This window comes from Salvelinus fontinalis, unplaced genomic scaffold (genome assembly GCF_029448725.1).
Source record: "Salvelinus fontinalis isolate EN_2023a unplaced genomic scaffold, ASM2944872v1 scaffold_0028, whole genome shotgun sequence".
NCBI lineage: Eukaryota > Metazoa > Chordata > Actinopteri > Salmoniformes > Salmonidae > Salvelinus > Salvelinus fontinalis.
This window is the reverse complement of record NW_026600237.1, coordinates 762,427-785,906: the sequence shown is the minus strand read 5'-3', so window position 1 is coordinate 785,906 and position 23,480 is coordinate 762,427. Positions and strand designations below refer to the sequence as shown.

Below are 23,480 nucleotides of genomic sequence, written 5' to 3'. Positions count from 1 at the left end.
ATAAACACACTGAACTAAAGAAGAGGAGTTAGGACTTCATAAACACACTGATCTAAAGAAGAGGAGTTAGGACTTCATAAACACACTGAACTAAAGAAGAAGAGGAGGACTTCATAAACACACTGAACTAAAGAAGAGGAGTTAGGACTTCATAAACACACTGAACTAAAGAAGAGGAGTTAGGACTTCATAAACACACTGAACTAAAGAAGATGAGTTAGGACTTCATAAACAAACTGAACTAAAGAAGAGGAGTTAGGACTTCATAAACACACTGAACTAAAGAAGAGGAGGACTTCATAAACACACTGAACTAAAGAAGAGGAGTTAGGACTTCATAAACACACTGAACTAAAGAAGACGAGTTAGGACTTCATAAACACACTGAACTAAAGAAGAGGAGGACTTCATAAACACACTGAACTAAAGAAGATGAGTTAGGACTTCATAAACACACTGAACTAAAGAAGACGAGTTAGGACTTCATAAACACACTGAACTAAAGAAGAGGAGGACTTCATAAACACACTGAACTAAAGAAGATGAGTTAGGACTTCATAAACACACTGAACTAAAGAAGAGGAGTTAGGACTTCATAAACACACTGAACTAAAGAAGACGAGTTAGGACTTCATAAACACACTGAACTAAAGAAGAGGAGTTAGGACTTCATAAACACACTGATCTAAAGAAGAGGAGTTAGGACTTCATAAACACACTGATCTAAAGAAGAGGAGTTAGGACTTCATATACACACTGAACTAAAGAAGAGGAGTTAGGACTTCATAAACACACTGAACTAAAGAAGAGGAGGACTTCATAAACACACTGAACTAAAGAAGAGGAGTTAGGACTTCATAAACACACTGAACTAAAGAAGAGGAGGACTTCATAAACACACTGAACTAAAGAAGAGGAGTTAGGACTTCATAAACACACTGAACTAAAGAAGAGGATGACTTCATAAACACACTGAACTAAAGAAGAGGAGTTAGGACTTCATAAACACACTGAACTAAAGAAGAGGAGTTAGGTCTTCATAAACACACTGAACTAACCAGTCATCCCCTCTCCTTCCTACCAGTCATCCCCTCTCCTTCCTACCAGTCATCGCCTCTCCTTCCTACCAGTCATCCCCTCTCCTTCCTACCAGTCATCCCCTCTCCTTCCTACCAGTCATCCCCTCTCCTTCCTACCAGTCATCCCCTCTCCTTCCTACCAGTCATCCCCTCTCCTTCCTACCAGTCATCCCCTCTCCTTCCTACCAGTCATCCCCTCTCCTTCCTCCATGTAGCAGTCCTACCAGTCATCCCCTCTCCTTCCTACCAGTCATCCTCTCTCCTTCCTACCAGTCATCCCCTCTCCTTCCTACCAGTCATCCCCTCTCCTTCCTCCATGTAGCAGTCCTACCAGTCATCCCCTCTCCTTCCTACCAGTCATCCCCTCTCCTTCCTCCATGTAGCAGTCCTACCAGTCATCCCCTCTCCTTCCTCCATGTAGCAGTCCTACCAGTCATCCCCTCTCCTTCCTACCAGTCATCCCCTCTCCTTCCTACCAGTCATCCCCTCTCCTTCCTCCATGTAGCAGTCCTACCAGTCATCCCCTCTCCTTCCTCCATGTAGCAGTCCTACCAGTCATCCCCTCTACTTCCTACCAGTCATCCCCTCTCCTTCCTACCAGTCATCCCCTCTCCTTCCTCCATGTAGCAGTCCTACCAGTCATCCTATCTCCTTCCTACCAGTCATCCCCTCTCCTTCCTACCAGTCATCCCCTCTCCTTCCTCCATGTAGCAGTCCTACCAGTCATCCCCTCTCCTTCCTACCAGTCATCCCCTCTCCTTCCTCCATGTAGCAGTCCTACCAGTCATCCCCTCTCTTTCCTACCAGTCATCCCCTCTCCTTCCTCCATGTAGCAGTCCTACCAGTCATCCCCTCTCCTTCCTCCATGTAGCAGTCCTACCAGTCATCCCCTCTCCTTCCTACCAGTCATCCCCTCTCCTTCCTACCAGTCATCCCCTCTCCTTCCTACCAGTCATCCTATCTCCTTCCTACCAGTCATCCCCTCTCCTTCCTACCAGTCATCCCCTCTCCTTCCTCCATGTAGCAGTCCTACCAGTCATCCCCTCTCCTTCCTACCAGTCATCCCCTCTCCTTCCTCCATGTAGCAGTCCTACCAGTAATCCCCTCTCTTTCCTACCAGTCATCCCCTCTCCTTCCTCCATGTAGCAGTCCTACCAGTCATCCCCTCTCCTTCCTCCATGTAGCAGTCCTACCAGTCATCCCCTCTCCTTCCTACCAGTCATCCCCTCTCCTTCCTACCAGTCATCCCCTCTCCTTCCTACCAGTCATCCCCTCTCCTTCCTACCAGTCATCCCCTCTCCTTCCTACCAGTCATCCCCTCTCCTTCCTACCAGTCATCCCTTCTCCTTCCTACCAGTCATCCCCTCTCCTTCCTCCATGTAGCAGTCCTACCAGTCATCCCCTCTCCTTCCTACCAGTCATCCCCTCTCCTTCCTCCATGTAGCAGTCCTACCAGTCATCCCCTCTCCTTCCTACCAGTCATCCCCTCTCCTTCCTACCAGTCATCCCCTCTCCTTCCTCCATGTAGCAGTCCTACCAGTCATCCCCTCTCCTACCACTCTCCCTCCACCCACCACTCTCCACCCTGTACTCTAGTCTGTAGTCTGTAGTATAGTCTGTAGTCTAGTATGTAGTCTAGTCTGTAGTCTAGTCTGTAGTCTGTAATCTAGTCTGTAGTCTGTAGTATATTCTGTAGTATGTAGTATAGTATGTAGTCTAGTCTGTAGTCTAGTATGTAGTCTGTAGTATAGTCTGTAGTCTGTAGTCTAGTCTCTAGTCTGTAGTATAGTCTGTAGTCTGTAGTCTAGTCTGTAGTCTGTAGTCTAGTCTGTACTTAACTAAGGTTAACTTGAGCTGACAGGCAGAGCTGGGAAACTACAGACTCACACCTCCAGGTGATAGTTCTAGCTACAGCAGCACCTCTGTAGTGGGCCCAGCAGCACCTCTGTAGTGGGCCCAGCAGCACCTCTGTAGTGGGCCCAGCAGCACCTCTGTAGTGGGCCCAGCAGCACCTCTGTAGTGGGCCCAGCAGCACCTCTGTTAAAGGTGCCAAGGGTCCTATACATTTTTAATTCGGGGGGCTGTTGAGCTGTTTCAGCACCCTGGTCAACGCCCTCACCACCACCACCACCACCACACTGCTGCAGCCCGGCTGCACACACAAACACACACACCTTTGGGTGACACACCTGCTGGATGCCGTAGGTCCAGCCCTGGCGTATGCGATCCCTGGCCCACACATTGTGAGCGTTCTCCGCCAGCTTGTCCACCATGGCCTCCTGGGTAGAGGCCAGCTTGATGTGGCCCAGATCCATAGGAGCAGGCTTGTAGCCACTAGACAGCTCATAACTGGACCAGAGACGATGCACGGACACACACAGAGAGAGAGAGAAAACATTAGTCTAGGGAGACGCTGTTGGATGGAAGAAAAATAGTTTGGCATGAGAATGTTTACCCATCTGGTAAAGGACTAGGTTAAAACAGACATCCATCTGGTAAAGGACTAGGTTAAAACATTAAAACAGACACCCATCTGGTAAAGGACTAGGTTAAAACATTAAAACAGACACCCATCTGGTAAAGGACTAGGTTAAAACATTAAAACAGACCCCCATCTGGTAAAGGACTAGGTTAAAACATTAAAACAGACACCCATCTGGTAAAGGACTAGGTTAAAACATTAAAACAGACACCCATCTGTTAAAGGACTAGGTTAAAACAGACACCCATCTGGTAAAGGACTAGGTTAAAACATTAAAACAGACACCCATCTGGTAAAGGACTAGGTTAAAACAGACACCCATCTGGTAAAGGACTAGGTTAAAACAGACACCCATCTGGTAAAGGACTAGGTTAAAACAGACACCCATCTGGTAAAGGACTAGGTTAAAACAGACACCCATCTGGTAAAGGACTAGGTTAAAACAGACACCCATCTGGTAAAGGACTAGGTTAAAACAGACACCCATCTGGTAAAGGACTAGGTTAAAACAGACACCCATCTGATAAAGGACTAGGTTAAAACAGACACCCATCTGGTAAAGGACTAGGTTAAAACAGACACCCATCTGGTAAAGGACTAGGTTAAAACAGACACCCATCTGGTAAAGGACTAGGTTAAAACATTAAAACAGACACCCATCTGGTAAAGGACTAGGTTAAAACATTAAAACAGACACCCATCTGGTAAAGGACTAGGTTAAAACAGACACCCATCTGGTAAAGGACTAGGTTAAAACATTAAAACAGACATCCATCTGGTAAAGGACTAGGTTAAAACAGACACCCATCTGGTAAAGGACTAGGTTAAAACATTAAAACAGACACCCATCTGGTAAAGGACTAGGTTAAAACATTAAAACAGACATCCATCTGATAAAGGACTAGGTTAAAACAGACACCCATCTGGTAAAGAACTAGGTTAAAACAGACACCCATCTGATAAAGGACTAGGTTAAAACATTAAAACAGACATCCATCTGGTAAAGGACTAGGTTAAAACATTAAAACAGACACCCATCTGGTAAAGGACTAGGTTAAAACATTAAAACAGACACCCATCTGGTAAAGGACTAGGTTAAAACATTAAAACAGACACCCATCTGGTAAAGGACTAGGTTAAAACATTAAAACAGACACCCATCTGATAAAGGACTAGGTTAAAACATTAAAACAGACACCCATCTGGTAAAGGACTAGGTTAAAACATTAAAACAGACACCCATCTGGTAAAGGACTAGGTTAAAACATTAAAACAGACACCCATCTGATAAAGGACTAGGTTAAAACATTAAAACAGACACCCATCTGGTAAAGGACTAGGGTAAAACATTAAAACAGACACCCATCTGGTAAAGGACTAGGTTAAAACATTAAAACAGACACCCATCTGGTAAAGGACTAGGTTAAAACAGACACCCATCTGGTAAAGGACTAGGTTAAAACATTAAAACAGACATCCATCTGATAAAGGACTAGGTTAAAACATTAAAACAGACACCCATCTGGTAAAGGACTAGGTTAAAACATTAAAACAGACACCCATCTGGTAAAGGACTAGGTTAAAACAGACATCCATCTAATAAAGGACTAGGTTAAAACATTAAAACAGACATCCATCTGGTAAAGGACTAGGGTAAAACAGACCCCCATCTGGTAAAGGACTAGGTTAAAACAGACACCCATCTGGTAAAGGACTAGGTTAAAACATTAAAACAGACACCCATCTGGTAAAGGACTAGGTTAAAACATTAAAACAGACACCCATCTGGTAAAGGACTAGGTTAAAACAGACACCCATCTGGTAAGGGACTAGGTTAAAACATTAAAACAGACATCCATCTGATAAAGGACTAGGTTAAAACATTAAAACAGACACCCATCTGGTAAAGGACTAGGTTAAAACATTAAAACAGACACCCATCTGGTAAAGGACTAGGTTAAAACAGACATCCATCTGGTAAAGGACTAGGTTAAAACAGACACCCATCTGGTAAAGGACTAGGTTAAAACAGACTTCCATCTGGTAAAGGACTAGGTTAAAACAGACACCCATCTGGTAAAGGACTAGGTTAAAACATTAAAACAGACATCCATCTGGTAAAGGACTAGGTTAAAACATTAAAACAGACACCCATCTGGTAAAGGACTAGGTTAAAACATTAAAACAGACACCCATCTGGTAAAGGACTAGGTTAAAACATTAAAACAGACACCCATCTGGTAAAGGACTAGGTTAAAACAGACACCCACCTGGTAAAGGACTAGGTTAAAACATTAAAACAGACATCCATCTGATAAAGGACTAGGTTAAAACATTAAAACAGACACCCATCTGGTAAAGGACTAGGTTAAAACATTAAAACAGACACCCATCTGGTAAAGGACTAGGTTAAAACAGACATCCATCTGATAAAGGACTAGGTTAAAACATTAAAACAGACATCCATCTGGTAAAGGACTAGGTTAAAACAGACCCCCATCTGGTAAAGGACTAGGTTAAAACAGACACCCATCTGGTAAAGGACTAGGTTAAAACATTAAAACTGACACCCATCTGGTAAAGGACTAGGTTAAAACATTAAAACAGACACCCATCTGGTAAAGGACTAGGTTAAAACAGACACCCATCTGGTAAAGGACTAGGTTAAAACATTAAAACAGACATCCATCTGATAAAGGACTAGGTTAAAACATTAAAACAGACACCCATCTGGTAAAGGACTAGGTTAAAACAGACACCCATCTGGTAAAGGACTAGGTTAAAACAGACATCCATCTGGTAAAGGACTAGGTTAAAACAGACACCAATCTGGTAAAGGACTAGGTTAAAACATTAAAACAGACACCCATCTGGTAAAGGACTAGGTTAAAACATTAAAACAGACATCCATCTGGTAAAGGACTAGGTTAAAACATTAAAACAGACACCCATCTGGTAAAGGACTAGGTTAAAACATTAAAACAGACACCCATCTGGTAAAGGACTAGGTTAAAACATTAAAACAGACACCCATCTGGTAAAGGACTAGGTTAAAACATTAAAACAGACACTCATCTGGTAAAGGACTAGGCTAAAACATTAAAACAGACACCCATCTGGTAAAGGACTAGGTTAAAACATTAAAACAGACACCCATCTGGTAAAGGACTAGGTTAAAACAGACATCCATCTGGTAAAGGACTAGGTTAAAACAGACCCCCATCTGGTAAAGGACTAGGTTAAAACATTAAAACAGACATCCATCTGGTAAAGGACTAGGTTAAAACAGACCCCCATCTGGTAAAGGACTAGGTTAAAACAGACACCCATCTGGTAAAGGACTAGGTTAAAACATTAAAACAGACACCCATCTGGTAAAGGACTAGGTTAAAACATTAAAACAGACATTCATCTGGTAAAGGACTAGGTTAAAACAGACCCCCATCTGGTAAAGGACTAGGTTAAAACAGACACCCATCTGGTAAAGGACTAGGTTAAAACATTAAAACAGACATCCATCTGATAAAGGACTAGGTTAAAACAGACACCCATCTGGTAAAGGACTAGGTTAAAACATTAAAACAGACCCCCATCTGGTAAAGGACTAGGTTAAAACATTAAAACAGACACCCATCTGGTAAAGGACTAGGTTAAAACAGACATCCATCTGATAAAGGACTAGGTTAAAACATTAAAACAGACACCCATCTGGTAAAGGACTAGGTTAAAACATTAAAACAGACACCCATCTGGTAAAGGACTAGGTTAAAACATTAAAACAGACACCCATCTGGTAAAGGACTAGGTTAAAACAGACATCCATCTGGTAAAGGACTAGGTTAAAACAGACACCCATCTGGTAAAGGACTAGGTTAAAACAGACACCCATCTGGTAAAGGACTAGGTTAAAACAGACACCCATCTGGTAAAGGACTAGGTTAAAACAGACATCCATCTGATAAAGGACTAGGTTAAAACAGACACCCATCTGGTAAAGGACTAGCTTAAAACAGAAAAAAGTGCAGGTAAGGCACAAGCTAAGGCAAAATATGCACTTAAACTGAAATGTGTACCAGTACATCCAACACACTAGCAGTCATTGACATTGCACTTGGAGGAAGATAATAGCTATGAGCAGAGATGTCAATCACTTGGAGGAAGATAATAGCTATGAGCAGAGATGTCAATCACTTGGAGGACGATAATAGCTATGAGCAGAGATGTCAATCTTAGCTACTAGCAGCAGAGGCTGGAGAACATACAGTAGGTACTAACTGTTGTGTAATACGACGGGTACAGAACGACAGAAGTGAGGAAAGTGACTCACGTGGCAGAGAGCTTGAGGTTCTTCACCTTCTCCACAGCGTGCTCGTCAGCCAGACCCACGTGGCAACCCAGGGCCAAGAGAGTCCTTCAGGACCAATCAGAAAGGAGAAGCATTTAGGCAGCTTCACCTAAGAGACGGTCTCTGACTAACTTTGCACAAATCAAATCTAATTTTATTTGTCACATGCCCCCGAATACAACAGGTATAGTGAAATGTTGACTTACAAACCCTTAACCAACAATGCAGTTTTAAGAAAATTAAGTGTTAAGTAAAAAAATAGATAAGTAAAAAGTAACAAGCAAGGCTATATAGAGGAGGCACCGGTACAGAGTCAATGTGGAGGCTATATAGAGGAGGCACCGGTACAGAGTCAATGTGGAGGCTATATACAGGGGGTACCAGTACAGAGTCAATGTGGAGGCTATATACAGGGGGTACCGATACAGAGTCAATGTGGAGGCTATATAGAGGAGGTACCGGTACAGAGTCAATGTGGAACTATATACAGGGGGTACCGGTACAGAGTCAATGTGGAGGCTATATACAGGGGGGTACCGGTACAGAGTCAATGTGGAGGCTATATACAGGGGGTACCGGTACAGAGTCAATGTGGAGACTATATACAGGGTGTTACGGTACAGAGTCAATGTGGAGGCTATATACAGGGGGTACCAGCACAGAGTCAATGTGGAGGCTATATACAGGGGGTACCGGTACAGAGTCAATGTGGAGGCTATATAGAGGAGGCACCGGTACAGAGTCAATGTGCGGGGGCATTGGTTAGTCGAGGTAATATGTACATGTAGGTAGAGTTAAAGTGACTATGCATAGATAATAAACAGAGAGTAGCAGCAGTGTAAAAGAGGGGTCTGGGTAGCCCTTTGATTAGGTGTTCAGGAGTCTTATGGCTTGGGGGTAGAACCTGTTAAGACGCCTTTTGGACCTAGACTTGGCGCTCCAGTACCGCTTGCCGTGCGGTAGCAGAGAGAACCGTCTATAACTAGGGTGGCTGGAGTCTTTGACCATCTTTAGGGCCTCCCTCTGACAACGCCTGGTATAGAGGTCCTGGATGGTAGGAAGCTTGGCCCCAGTGATGTACTGGGCCGTACTCACTACCCTCTGTAGCGCCTTGCAGAAGCCAAGCAGTTGCCATACCAGGCAGTTGCCATACCAGGCGGTGATGCAACCAGTCAGGATGCTCTCGATGGTGCAGCTGTAGGACCCTTTTGATGATCTGAGGACCCATGCCAAATGTTTTCAGTCTCCTGCGGGGGGAATAGGTTTTGTCGTGGCCCTCTTCACGACTGTCTTGGTGTGTTTGGACCATGTTAGTTTGTTGATGATGTGGAACACCAAGGAACTTGAAGCTCTCAACCTTCTCCACGTCACGTTTATTTAACATTTATTTAACCTTGTTCAGGGGCAGAACGACAGATTTTTACCTTGTCAGCTCGGGGATTCAATCCAGCAACCTTTCGGTTACTGGCCCAAAGCTCTAACCACTAGGCTACCCTGCCGCCCCGATGAGAATAGGGGGCGTGCTCGGTCCTTCTTTTCCTGTAGTCCACAATCATCTCCTTAGTCTTGATCACGTTGAGGGAGAGGTTGTTGTCCTGGCACCACACGGCCAGGTCTCTGACCTCCTCCCTATAGGCTGTCTCATCGTTGTCAGTGATCAGGCCTACAGTACCACTGTTGTGTCATCGTTAGCACAATGTGTGCCAAAGATAAGCTAACGTCTGGTTAGTCTTGCAACAAACAAGAGCACGGTTCTCAACTGACAAGCAGTGAAGCTAGGACATTTGGTGTAGTCAACGCAGCACGGTAGTGGGTTGACCTAAACGAGAGAGCGAGCTAGTAATTCTACCCTTCCAGGGACCATACTTGATACACACAGGAAACTGTTGATCGTGAAAAACCCAGCAGCGTTGCAGTTCTTGACACAAACCGGTGCGCCTGGCACCTACTACCATACCCCGTTCAAAGTCACTTAAATATTTTGTCTTCTGAATGGCACAAATACATAATCAATGTCTCAATCATTCTTTAACCCGTCTCCTCCCCTCCATCTACACTGATTGAAGTGGATTGAACAAGTGACATCAGTAAGGGATCATAGCTTTCACCTGGATTCACCTGGTCAGTCAATGCCACGGAAAGAGCAGGTGTTCTTAATGTTTAGTCCACTCAGTGTATTGGTCTGTCTGATCTAATGGCTCCATGAGAGTCCAGTATGAAATACAGTGTTAATTCCATGTTGTGAACACTACTGAATACTTAATGACTTAATAGTTTACAACAAGAAGACCCTGCTGGCCAGTTCTGATCCAGTCCCTCCCTGCCTCAATATGTGTCCCAAATGGAACTATATCCCCTTTATAGTGCACTACTTTTGACCAGGGCCCATAGGGCTCTATTTAAAAGTAGTGCGCGATATAGGGAATATGTTGTCATTGAGCACACACACTCTATTATAATGCACTAAGTATAATTAAAATAAATGCTCTCCAGCCGGTCCTGCATCCCAAATGGGACCCTATTCCGTACATAGTGCACTACTTTTTTACCAAATTCCTATGGGCCCGGGTCAAAAGTAGTGTACTATATAGGGAGTAGGACTGTAGTATAAAGTAGTGCACTATATAGGGAATAGGGCTGTAGTATAAAGTAGTGTACTATATAGGGAGTAGGGTGCCATTTGAGACATTCATGTGTCTGAGATTCAGGTCACGGAATTAATTTCTGCATTTAGATGGCACTTCGTCTCGGTCTTCACCTCTCTCTCCCTCTCTCTCTCTCTCTCTCTCTCTCTCTCTCTCTCATTCTCCTCTCCTCGATATATGCAATTAATTAAAACTAACAAAGTTGTCCCTACAGGTTTTTTAAATTACTCCTGGAATTCAAATGCGGCGGTATCTTGCTGAGAGAGTAGTCGTTTGGCGGGTGTGATATTCAGTTCATGGAGAGCTGAACCAGGAAAATCATTTCTCCTGTCAAAAAGTTCATTGATCACAGAAATGGGTAAGATTCGAACACAAAGATGATGATGTACTGATCAAGAGAACTTGGGACGTGTTTGAAAAATCATAAAACGGACTGCAATACAGTTCAAATGTATGTTTGTTCGACAGAAATCCACCCATCAGACCATTCCTCCATTCCACTACATGCTCTGTCTGTGTCAGTTTGGCCATATGCCAAAACCACATAACACTTAGGCCGGCTTTGCTAGATTCAACCTATTCCTGGACTAAACAACATGATCACTGAAAGTGCTTTTTAATCTAGGAATAGGTATGTCTGTGAAATCTGTGTCCGGGAAATCTACCTTTATTGCCTGATCGTGTGGTAATCACCAACCCGTCGATCTTCAAGGTATTCTTATCACCTAACATTTAGATTACTATAAGGGATTGTACCAAGCAGGAACAGTCTGGATAGTATGCCGGTGGTAACTAGGGACTGTACCGAGCAGCAACAGTACGCAGGGTGGTAACTAGGGATTATACCCAGCAGGAACAGTATCCAGGGTGGTAACTAGGGACTGTATCCAGCAGGAACAGTATCCAGGGTGGTAACTAGGGATTTTACTGACCAGCAACAGTAAGCAGGGTGGTCACTAGGGATTGTACCCAGCAGCAACAGTATGCAGGGTGGTAACTAGGGATTGTATCGAGCAGCAACAGTATGCAGGGTGGTAACTAGGGATTGTACCCAGCAGGAACAGTATCCAGGGTGGTAACTAGGGATTGTACCCAGCAGGAACCGTTTCCAGGGTGGTAACTAGGGATTGTACCCAGCAGGAACAGTATGCAGGGTTGTAACTAGGGATTGTACCCAGCAGGAACAGTATGCAAGTGGTAACTAGGGACTGTATCCAGCAGGAACAGTTTCCAGGGTGGTAACTAGGGATTGTACCCAGCAGGAACCGTTTCCAGGGTGGTAACTAGGGATTGTACCCAGCAGGAACAGTTTCCAGGGTGGTAACTAGGGATTGCACCCAGCAGGAACAGTATGCAGGGTGGTAACTAGGGACTGTATCCAGCAGGAACAGTATCCAGGGTGGTAACTAGGGATTGTACCCATCAACAACAGTATGCATGGTGGTAACTAGGGACTGTACCCAGTAGGAATAGTATGCAGGGTGGTAACTAGGGATTGTACCCAGCAGGAATAGTATCCAGGGTGGTAAATAGGGATTGTACCCAGCAGGAACAGTTTCCAGGGTGGTAACTAGGGACTGTACCCAGCAGGAACAGTTTCCAGGGTGGTAACTAGGGATTGTACCCAGCAGGAACAGTTTCCAGGGTGGTAACTAGGGACTGTATCCAGCAGGAACAGTTTCCAGGGTGGTAACTAGGGACTGTACCCAGCAGGAACAGTATCCAGGGTGGTAACTAGGGATTGTACCCAGCAGGAACAGTATCCAGGGTGGTAACTAGGGACTGTATCCAGCAGGAACAGTATGCAGGGTGGTAACTAGGGACTGTATCCAGCAGGAACAGTATGCATGGTTGTAACTAGGGATTGTACCCAGCAGGAACAGTATGCATGGTGGTAACTAGGGATTGTACCCAGCAGGAACAGTTTCCAGGGTGGTAACTAGGGATTGTACCCAGCAGGAACAGTTTCCAGGGTGGTAACTAGGGACTGTATCCAGCAGGAACAGTATGCAGGGTGGTAACTAGGGACTGTATCCAGCAGGAACAGTATGCAGGGTGGTAACTAGGGATTGTACCCAGCAGGAACAGTATGCAGGGTGGTAACTAGGGATTGTATCCAGCAGGAACAGTATGCAGGGTGGTAACTAGGGACTGTACCCAGCAGGAACAGTATGCAGGGTGGTAACTAGGGACTGTACCCAGCAGGAACAGTATGCAGGGTGGTAACTAGGGATTGAACCCAGCAGGAACAGTATGCAGGGTGGTAACTAGGGATTGTACCCAGCAGGAACAGTTTCCAGGGTGGTAACTAGGGATTGTACCCAGCAGGAACAGTATGCAGGGTGGTAACTAGGGACTGTACCCAGCAGGAACAGTTTCCAGGGTGGTAACTAGGGACTGTACCCAGCAGGAACAGTATCCAGGGTGGTAACTAGGGATTGTACCCAGCAGGAACAGTATGCAGGGTGGTAACTAGGGATTGTACCCAGCAGGAACAGTTTCCAGGGTGGTAACTAGGGACTGTACCCAGCAGGAACAGTTTCCAGGGTGGTAACTTACTTGAGAGTCTCCAGAGACATCTGTAGGTTGTAGCTCCTCTCCTGCTCAGGCAGCTTGGAGAACTCCACCAGACAAGGATGCTGCCGCTTGTTGTCGTCCCGTACCTGGAACACAACACCATTATCTGTTATCGTCCCGTACCTGGAACACAACACCATTATCTGTTATCGTCCAGTACCTGGAACACAACACCATTATCTGTTATCGTCCCGTACCTGGAACACAACACCATTACCTGTTGTTGTCCAGTACCTGGAACACAACCCCATTATCTGTTGTTGTCCCGTACCTGGAACACAACACAATTATCTGTTATCGTCCCGTACCTGGAACACAACACCATTATCTGTTATCGTCCAGTACCTGGAACACAACACAATTATCTGTTATCGTCCCGTACCTGGAACACAACACCATTATCTGTTGATGCTTCATACATGGAACACAACACAATTATCTGTTATTGTCCAGTACCTGGAACACAACACCATTATCTGTTGTTGCTTCATACATGGAACACAACACCATTATCTGTTGTTGTCCCGTACCTGGAACACAACACCATTATCTGTTGTTGCTTCATACCTGGAACACAACAAGATTATCTGTTATTGTCCCGTACCTGGAACACAACACCATTATCGGTTGTTGTCCCGTACCTGGAACACAACCCCATTATCTGTTGTTGTCCCATACCTGGAACACAACACCATTATTTGTTGTTGTCCCGTACCTGGAACACAACCCCATTATCTGTTGTTGTCTCGTACCTGGAACACAACACCATTATTTGTTATTGTCCCGCACCTGGAACACAACACCATTATCTGTTGTTGTCCAGTACCTGGAACACAACACCATTATTTGTTATTGTCCCGCACCTGGAACACAACACCATTATCTGTTGTTGTCCAGTACCTGCAACAACACACCATTATTTGTTATTGTCCCGTACCTGGAACACAACACCATTATCTGTTGTTATCCCGTACCTGGAACACAACACCATTATCTGTTATTGTCCCGTACCTGGAACACAACACCATTATCTGTTATCGTCCCGTACCTGGAACACAACACCATTATCTGTTATTGTCCCATATCTGGAACACAACACAATTATCTGTTATCGTCCCGTACCTGGAACACAACACCATTATCTGTTGTTGTCTCGTACCTGGAACACAACACCATTATCTGTTATTGTCCCATACCTGGAACACAACACAATTATCTGTTATCGTCCCGTACCTGGAACACAACACCATTATCTGTTGTTGTCTCGTACCTGGAACACAACACCATTATCTGTTGTTGCTTCATACCTGGAACACAACCCCATTATCTGTTGTTGTCCCGTACCTGGAACACAACACCATTATTTGTTGTTGTCCCGTACCTGGAACACAACCCCATTATCTGTTATCGTCCCGTACCTGGAACACAACACCATTATCTGTTATCGTCCCGTACCTGGAACACAACACCATTATCTGTTGTCGTCCCGTACCTGGAACACAACACCATTATCTGTTGTTGTCCAGTACCTGGAACACAACACAATTATCTGTTATCGTCCCGTACCTGGAACACAACACAATTATCTGTTATCGTCCCGTACCTGGAACACAACACAATTATCTGTTATCGTCCCGTACCTGGAACACATCACCATTATCTGTTATCGTCCAGTACCTGGAACACAACCCCATTATCTGTTGTTGTCCCGTACCTGGAACACAACACCATTATTTGTTGTTGTCCCGTACCTGGAACACAACCCCATTATCTGTTATCGTCCCGTACCTGGAACACAACACCATTATCTGTTATCGTCCCGTACCTGGAACACAACACCATTATCTGTTGTCGTCCCGTACCTGGAACACAACACCATTATCTGTTGTTGTCCAGTACCTGGAACACAACACAATTATCTGTTATCGTCCCGTACCTGGAACACAACACAATTATCTGTTATCGTCCCGTACCTGGAACACAACACAATTATCTGTTATCGTCCCGTACCTGGAACACAACACCATTATCTGTTATCGTCCAGTACCTGGAACACAACACAATTATCTGTTATCGTCCCGTACCTGGAACACAACACCATTATCTGTTGTTGCTTCATACATGGAACACAACACAATTATCTGTTATCGTCCAGTACCTGGAACACAACACCATTATCTGTTGTTGCTTCATACATGGAACACAACACCATTATCTGTTGTTGCTTCATACCTGGAACACAACCCCATTATCTGTTGTTGTCCCGTACCTGGAACACAACACCATTATTTGTTGTTGTCCCGTACCTGGAACACATCCCCATTATCTGTTGTTGTCCAGTACCTGGAACACAACACCATTATTTGTTATTGTCCCGCACCTGGAACACAACACCATTATCTGTTGTTGTCCAGTACCTGCAACAACACACCATTATCTGTTGTTGTCTCGTACCTGGAACACAACACCATTATCTGTTGTTGTCTCGTACCTGGAACACAACACCATTATCTGTTGTTATCCCGTACCTGGAACACAACACCATTATCTGTTATCGTCCCGTACCTGGAACACAACACCATTATCTGTTATCGTCCCGTACCTGGAACACAACACCATTATCTGTTATTGTCCCATACCTGGAACACAACACAATATTCTGTTATCGTCCCGTACCTGGAACACAACACCATTATCTGTTGTTGTCTCGTACCTGGAACACAACACCATTATCTGTTGTTGCTTCATACCTGGAACACAACCCCATTATCTGTTGTTGTCCCGTACCTGGAACACAACACCATTATTTGTTGTTGTCCCGTACCTGGAACACAACCCCATTATCTGTTATCGTCCCGTACCTGGAACACAACACCATTATCTGTTATCGTCCCGTACCTGGAACACAACACCATTATCTGTTGTTGTCTCGTACCTGGAACACAACACCATTATCTGTTGTTGCTTCATACCTGGAACACAACCCCATTATCTGTTGTTGTCCCGTACCTGGAACACAACACCATTATTTGTTGTTGTCCCGTACCTGGAACACAACCCCATTATCTGTTATCGTCCCGTACCTGGAACACAACACCATTATCTGTTATCGTCCCGTACCTGGAACACAACATCATTATCTGTTGTTGTCCCGTACCTGGAACACAACCCCATTATATGTTGTTGTCCCGTACCTGGAACACAACACCATTATCTGTTGTTGTCTCGTACCTGGAACACAACACCATTATCTGTTGTTGCTTCATACCTGGAACACAACACCATTATCTGTTGTTGCTTCATACATGGAACACAACACCATTATCTGTTATTGTCCCGTACCTGGAACACAACACCATTATCTGTTGTTGTCCCGTACCTGGAACACAACACCATTATCTGTTATCGTCCAGTACCTGGAACACAACACCATTATCTGTTATCGTCCAGTACCTGGAACACAACACCATTATCTGTTATCGTCCCGTACCTGGAACACAACACCATTATCTGAATCCTCAACTGGGGGTAAGAGAGGCCCTGAGAGACTGGCAGTATCCCACGCGGTAACGGTTTCTGTTGTGTGGAGGGATAGAGCAGAAGTGTCTAAACCGACAGGGATATGTTGACTGTAAGTGGTAGAGGACAACCAGCGTAGCTCCAGTACTTCCCCAGGTGTCACTAATGGCTGTAGCAGTCACCCCACCGTTGTCTGATAGGTGGGGACCAAGGCCTGAGAAGACACTGACTGTGTCTTAATATACAATTAAACGTTTCATTTTCACATGCAGAGTAGGACAGAATTTAGTCTTCTAAGGCAACAAGTAATGACCCGGGCCGGCTCTAGTCTTTTGGGGGCCCTATGCGAGATTTGCCCCCCCCCCCCCCCCACCAAGCGGGCAATAAAATGTAACGACTCCCGTCTCGACGGCGGAGGGAAAAACATACATTTTAAAGTTTATTTCCTGCAATTCCATTGTTGTTGTAGTTTTAGAGCAGGTTATACGCAGATCTAAACCGTTGTGGATCTGCAATTGCAGGCCGTGCGGGTGAACAAACAGCTGGCCCGCGCATCATTAGCGTGCACGTGTGACCGTGCGTGCTTGTGTGTAAGCGCGCACGTGTGTACTCACAGCTCCGTAGGTCCAGCCCAGGTCAATCTTGTTCATGACCCACAGCTCATGGATGTTCTCCGCCAGCTTCTCCCTGATCCTCTCCAGGTGAGGAGGCAGAACAACCTGGAAACCACAACACCAGATACACAGGAAGTCCATGCCATTGGTCAGAAGCATTACCCACACAGTGCATGGGGACAGAGGTTGTTGTCCTGGGACCTCACCTTGTTATAACTAGTGTTGATCTGGGCTAACTATTGAGGCAAGGGAGGCTACTCAATTGACCTTAACCCCTGTTAGTTGTTGACCAATTAAAGTAGAACTGGACTAACTATTGAGGCAAGGGAGGCTAGTCAATTGACCTTAACGCCTGTTAGTTGTTGACCAATTGAAGTAGATCTGAACTAACTATTGAGGCAAGGGAGGCTAGTCAATTGACCTTAACCCCTGTTAGTTGTTGACCAATTAAAGTAAAGTTGACACCCACCATGACACAGTTTAGTAAAGTGTATTCTTTACCCACCTGGCTGGTGTCAACAGGTGTAGGGGTGAAGGCAGCCTGGGACAGGGTGATGGTGGGACCCAGTAGATCCCTGGTCTCACTGTGGTCCTCCTTGTACTCCTGGCTGTGTTCCACTCTCAGCTTCTCCCTGGGTAGCACAGCCTCGAAACACGGAGCGTAGCCCGGCGGGGGCAGGAACTTAAACTCTCCTTGACGACCACCCAGCAGGAAACGCACTCTGGAGGGAAGAAGAAGAGGAAGAAGAAGGATAAAAATTATTAGAAGAAGGAGAAGAAGAAGGATTAGAAGAAGAATGAGAAGAAGAAGGATTAGAAGAAGAAGAAGAAGGAGAAGAAGAAGGATTAGAAGAAGGAGAAGAAGAAGGATTGGAAGAAGAATGAGAAGAAGAAAAAGGATTAGAAGAAGAAGAAGAAGAAGAAGAAGAAGGAGAAGATGAAGGATTAGAAGAAGGATTAGAAGAAGAATGAGAAGAATAATGAGAAGAAGAAGGATTAGAAGAAGAATGAGAAGAAGAAGGATTAGAAGAAGAATGAGAAGAAGAAAGAGAAGAAGAAGGATTAGAAGAAGAATGAGAAGAAGAAGGATTAGAAGAAGAATGAGAAGAAGAATGAGAAGAAGAAGGATTAGAAGAAGAATGAGAAGAAGAATGAGAAGAAGAAGGATTAGAAGAAGAATGAGACGAAGAATGAGAAGAAGAAGGATTAGAAGAAGAATGAGAAGAAGAAGAAGGAGAAGAAGGATTAGAAGAAGAATGAGAAGAAGAATGAGAAGAAGCAGGAGAAGAGTTTTTCTACATTGTGTTTTGTTAACCTTTATTCATTCAGATTTGAGACAAACATCAACTTTGCAAGAGAGATCGAGATAGTTCAACATAAGACACAAGTAGTTCTCTATCCAGCTATTGCATTGTGTTTTATTAGCCTATGTTCTTAAATAGAGCTCTAAGGGCATAACGTCAGTAGCCTATGTTCTTAAATAGAGCTCTAAGGGCATAACGTCAGTAGACTGTTCTTAAATAGAGCTCTTAGGGCATAACGTCAGTAGCCTATGTTCTTAAATAGAGCTCTTAGGGCATAACGTCAGTAGCCTATGTTCTTAAATAGAGCTCTTAGGGCATAACGTCAGTAGCCTATGTTCTTAAATAGAGCACTAGGGGCATAACATCAGGAGCCTATGTTCTTAAATAGAGCTCTAAGGGCATAACGTCAGTAGCCTATGTTCTTAAATAGAGCTCTTAGGGCATAACGTCAGTAGCCTATGTTCTTAAATAGAGCTCTTAGGGCATAACGTCAGTAGACTATGTTCTTAAATAGAGCTCTTAGGGCATAACGTCAGTAGACTGTTCTTAAATAGAGCTCTAAGGGCATAACGTCAGTAACCTATGTTCTTAAATAGAGCTCTTAGGGCATAACGTCAGTAGACTGTTCTTAAATAGAGCTCTAAGGGCATAGGGTCAGTAGCCTATGTTCTTAAATAGAGCTCTTAGGGCATAACGTCAGTAGCCTATGTTCTTAAATAGAGCTCTAAGGGCATAACGTCAGTAGCCTATGTTCTTAAATAGAGCTCTTAGGGCATAACGTCAGTAGACTGTTCTTAAATAGAGCTCTTAGGGCATAACGTCAGTAGACTGTTCTTAAATAGAGCTCTTAGGGCATAACGTCAGGAGCCTATGTTCTTAAATAGAGCTCTAAGGGCATAGCGTCATTAGCTGGTTGGAAAGACCATTCAGTGAACTGGATCCATAATCCCCCCACAGTACACCATCAACATTCCCCTTCCAGAGTACTAACCCTCTGATGCTGGGATACACTGGCTATCAGAAGGATGTCTTCACATTTAAATCTAACAATTATTGTCAAAATATAACATAACAAAATATCTGTCTCTGATCAATTTTTATTATTATACAATAATATTATTATTATTGTATATTATTATTATTATTATTATTAATTATTATTATTATACAATCACATTTTTTTGAGGATAACAATGTAGCTCAGTATTTGAATAATTTATTTTTGCTCATCTTTATAAAGGGTGTCAATAATTTCGGACCCCACTGTAGGTCGCTGTAAACAGCAATACAAGGATCAACCATTTGTTATAACGCCACCATGCGTACCCTCATGCATAATATACTGAGCGTGGGTGGGCCATGTGAGAGCTACATGTACAGCTGGCTGCTAAATAAAAACACGTATGGAAGGTCAAAAGGGACAGAAGAGACGATTGGAGAAGACCCAATGATTTGGTCTAGATCATTGTGATTGGTTGGTTGAGGAGCACTCACTTGACCCCGGCGGAGAAGCTGGCTACAGGGAAGAACAGTCCGTCAGAGTTGAAGTTCTCAAACATCCCCTGGACGGGCTGACCGTTGATACGGAACGAGATACTGGGAGCACTGAGGTCCAGACAACAGCTGACCACGTCATCCACACGGAGGAGATGTTGATTTGGTGAGCTCACTGTCCTGGAGATGCAGCCTGAGAGAGGAGGGATGGAGGGAGGGAGGGAGGGAGGGAGGGAGGGAGGGAGAGGAGAGGAGAGAGGGAGGAAGGGGAGAGGAGAGGGAGGAAGGGTAGAGGAGAGAGGGAGGAAGGGGAGAGGAGAGAGGGAGGAAGGGGAGAGGAGAGAGGAAGGGTAGAGGTGAGGAGAGAGGGAGGAAGGGTAGAGGAGAGGAGAGAGGGAGGAAGGGTAGAGGAGAGGAGAGAGGGAGGAAGGGTAGAGGAGGAGAGAGGGAGGAAGGGTAGAGGAGAGAGGGAGGAAGGGTAGAGGAGAGAGGGAGGAAGGGTAGAGGAGAGGAGAGAGGGAGGAAGGGTAGAGGAGAGGAGAGAGGGAGGAAGGGTAGAGGAGAGAGGGAGGAAGGGTAGAGGAAAGAACATATTTTCTAAACAACACACACAGACCCAGTGTAACAAACAGACAGAGTTGCCTTGGAAACCAACATCATTGTTTTTCACTAGCCCAACGATTCCACTGCATATCGAGGGCCATCAATAAAAGTCAGATCTGATATTTGATGACCCCTGTCAAGAAGCAGGGAGTGAGTGTGTGTTTGTTGCTGCCTTTGCAGTAAAACTGACAGTGATGTGAAATAACCAGCAGGAAGCAAGCCAAGTGTAGGATTTATATAGCTTCATACACTGCAGTTCGCCTGATGCAAAAACATGAATATTCACCTCCTCAGCCTCTCTTTCAGGAGAGAGATAAACACTCTGCATTATTCCTACAGGATCTCTACGCTCTCGTCTGGACACTACAGACATGACTGCAGCACACGTCTAGACCCCAGGCCTCTGATCAGAAGTAGTGGGGAATAGGAGGCCATTTGTGACACATTGAACCCAATTCTCCAACATGAGATATTCAGCTCCAAACCCAGGAAACAAAGACGTCCTCTCAACCTCCCAACCCTCACACGGCATTCTGGGGGAACATTACCCCTCACACAGTACTCTGGGGGAACATTACTCCTCACACAGCACTCAGGGGGAACATTACCCCTCACACAGCACTCTGGGGGAACATTACCCCTCACACAGCATTCTGGGGGAACATTACCCCTCACACAGCATTCTGGGGGAACATTACTCCTCACACAGCATTCTGGGTGAACATTACCCCTCTGTCTACACTCCTCTCCACATCAGCTCGATTTTCACACACAATTACACCCTTCTCCCCCTGCCTCCCTACCCACACAACTCTAACCAGGTAGCCCACTCACAGCTACTCTAGTCTCTAACCAGGTAGCCCACTCACAGCTACCCTAGTCTCTAACCAGGTAGCCCACTCACAGCTACTCTAGTCTCTAACCAGGTAGTCCACTCACAGCTACGCTAGTCTCTAACCAGGTAGCCCACTCACAGCTACTCTAGTCTCTAACTAGGTAGCCCACTCACAGCTACTCTAGTCTCTAACCAGGTAGCCCACTCACAGCTACGCTAGTCTCTAACCAGGTAGCCCACTCACAGCTACGCTAGTCTCTAACCAGGTAGCCCACTCACAGCTACGCTAGTCTCTAACTAGGTAGTCCACTCACAGCTACTCTAGTCTCTAACCAGGTAGTCCACTCACAGCTACGCTAGTCTCTAACCAGGTAGCCCACTCACAGCTACTCTAGTCTCTACCCAGGTAGTCCACTCACAGCTACTCTAGTCTCTACCCAGGTAGTCCACTCACAGCTACGCTAGTCTCTAACCAGGTAGCCCACTCACAGCTACGCTAGTCTCTAACCAGGTAGCCCACTCACAGCTACTCTAGTCTCTAACCAGGTAGCCCACTCACAGCTACTCTAGTCTCCACCCAGGTAGTCCACTCACAGCTACGCTAGTCTCTAACCAGGTAGCCCACTCACAGCTACTCTAGTCTCTAACCAGGTAGCCCACTCACAGCTACGCTAGTCTCTAACCAGGTAGCCCACTCACAGCTACTCTAGTCTCTAACCAGGTAGTCCACTCACAGCTACGCTAGTCTCTAACCAGGTAGCCCACTCACTGCTACTCTAGTCTCTAACCAGGTAGCCCACTCACAGCTACTCTAGTCTCTAACCAGGTAGCCCACTCACAGCTACTCTAGTCCTCTGATCTAGTGGGACATCTAACCTGAGGTGAATACTAGATCAGAGGACTAGAGCAGCTATATAACCTGAATACAGGTGAATATAGTAGCTATATAACCTGACTACAGGTGAATATAATAGACTAACTATCGTACCTGACCACAGGTGAATATAATATAGTAACTATCTAACCTGACTACAGGTGAATATAATATAGTAACTATCTAACCTGACTACAGGTGAATATAATATAGTAACTATCTAACCTGACTACAGGTGAATATAATATAGTAACTATCTAACCTGACTACAGGTGAATATAGTAACTATCTAACCTGACTACAGGTGAATATGATAACTATCTAACCTGACTACAGGTGAATATAATATAGTAACTATCTAACCTGACTACAGGTGAATATAATATAGTAACTATCTAACCTGACTACAGGTGAATATAATATAGTAACTATCTAACCTGACTACAGGTGAATATAATATAGTAACTATCTAACCTGACTACAGGTGAATATAATATAGTAACTATCTAACCTGACTACAGGTGAATATGATAACTATCTAACCTGACTACAGGTGAATATAATATAGTAACTATCTAACCTGACTACAGGTGAATATAATATAGTAACTATCTAACCTGACTACAGGTGAATATAATATAGTAACTATCTAACCTGACTACAGGTGAATATAATATAGTAACTATCTAACCTGACTACAGGTGAATATGATAACTATCTAACCTGACTACAGGTGAATATAATATAGTAACTATCTAACCTGACTACAGGTGAATATAATATAGTAACTATCTAACCTGACTACAGGTGAATATGATAACTATCTAACCTGAATACAGGTGAATATAATATAGTAACTATCTAACCTGACTACAGGTGAATATAATATAGTAACTATCTAACCTGACTACAGGTGAATATAATATAGTAACTATCTAACCTGACTACAGGTGAATATAATATAGTAACTATCCTACCTGACTACAGGTGAATATAATATAGTAACTATCTAACCTGACTACAGGTGAATATAATATAGTAACTATCTAACCTGACTACAGGTGAATATAATATAGTAACTATCTAACCTGACTACAGGTGAATATAAT

At 44.4% G+C, this 23,480-nt stretch overlaps 1 protein-coding gene across 1 annotated transcript in view; it reads right to left on the bottom strand.

Moving 5' to 3' along the window:
- The window catches only part of LOC129842275 (ryanodine receptor 2-like), a gene marked incomplete at its 3' end in the record, with an annotated part of 104,955 nt that overhangs the window by 57,227 nt on the left and 24,248 nt on the right, over positions 1–23,480 (bottom strand). Inside the window, exons 5-10 of the mRNA XM_055910756.1 lie at positions 20,060–20,252; positions 17,767–17,983; positions 17,262–17,366; positions 13,111–13,214; positions 7,889–7,972; positions 3,254–3,428 (exon numbers count right to left, since the gene is read on the bottom strand). Coding sequence (XP_055766731.1) covers positions 3,254–3,428; positions 7,889–7,972; positions 13,111–13,214; positions 17,262–17,366; positions 17,767–17,983; positions 20,060–20,252 — 878 coding nt within the window. The remainder of the gene's footprint in view (positions 1–3,253; positions 3,429–7,888; positions 7,973–13,110; positions 13,215–17,261; positions 17,367–17,766; positions 17,984–20,059; positions 20,253–23,480) is intronic.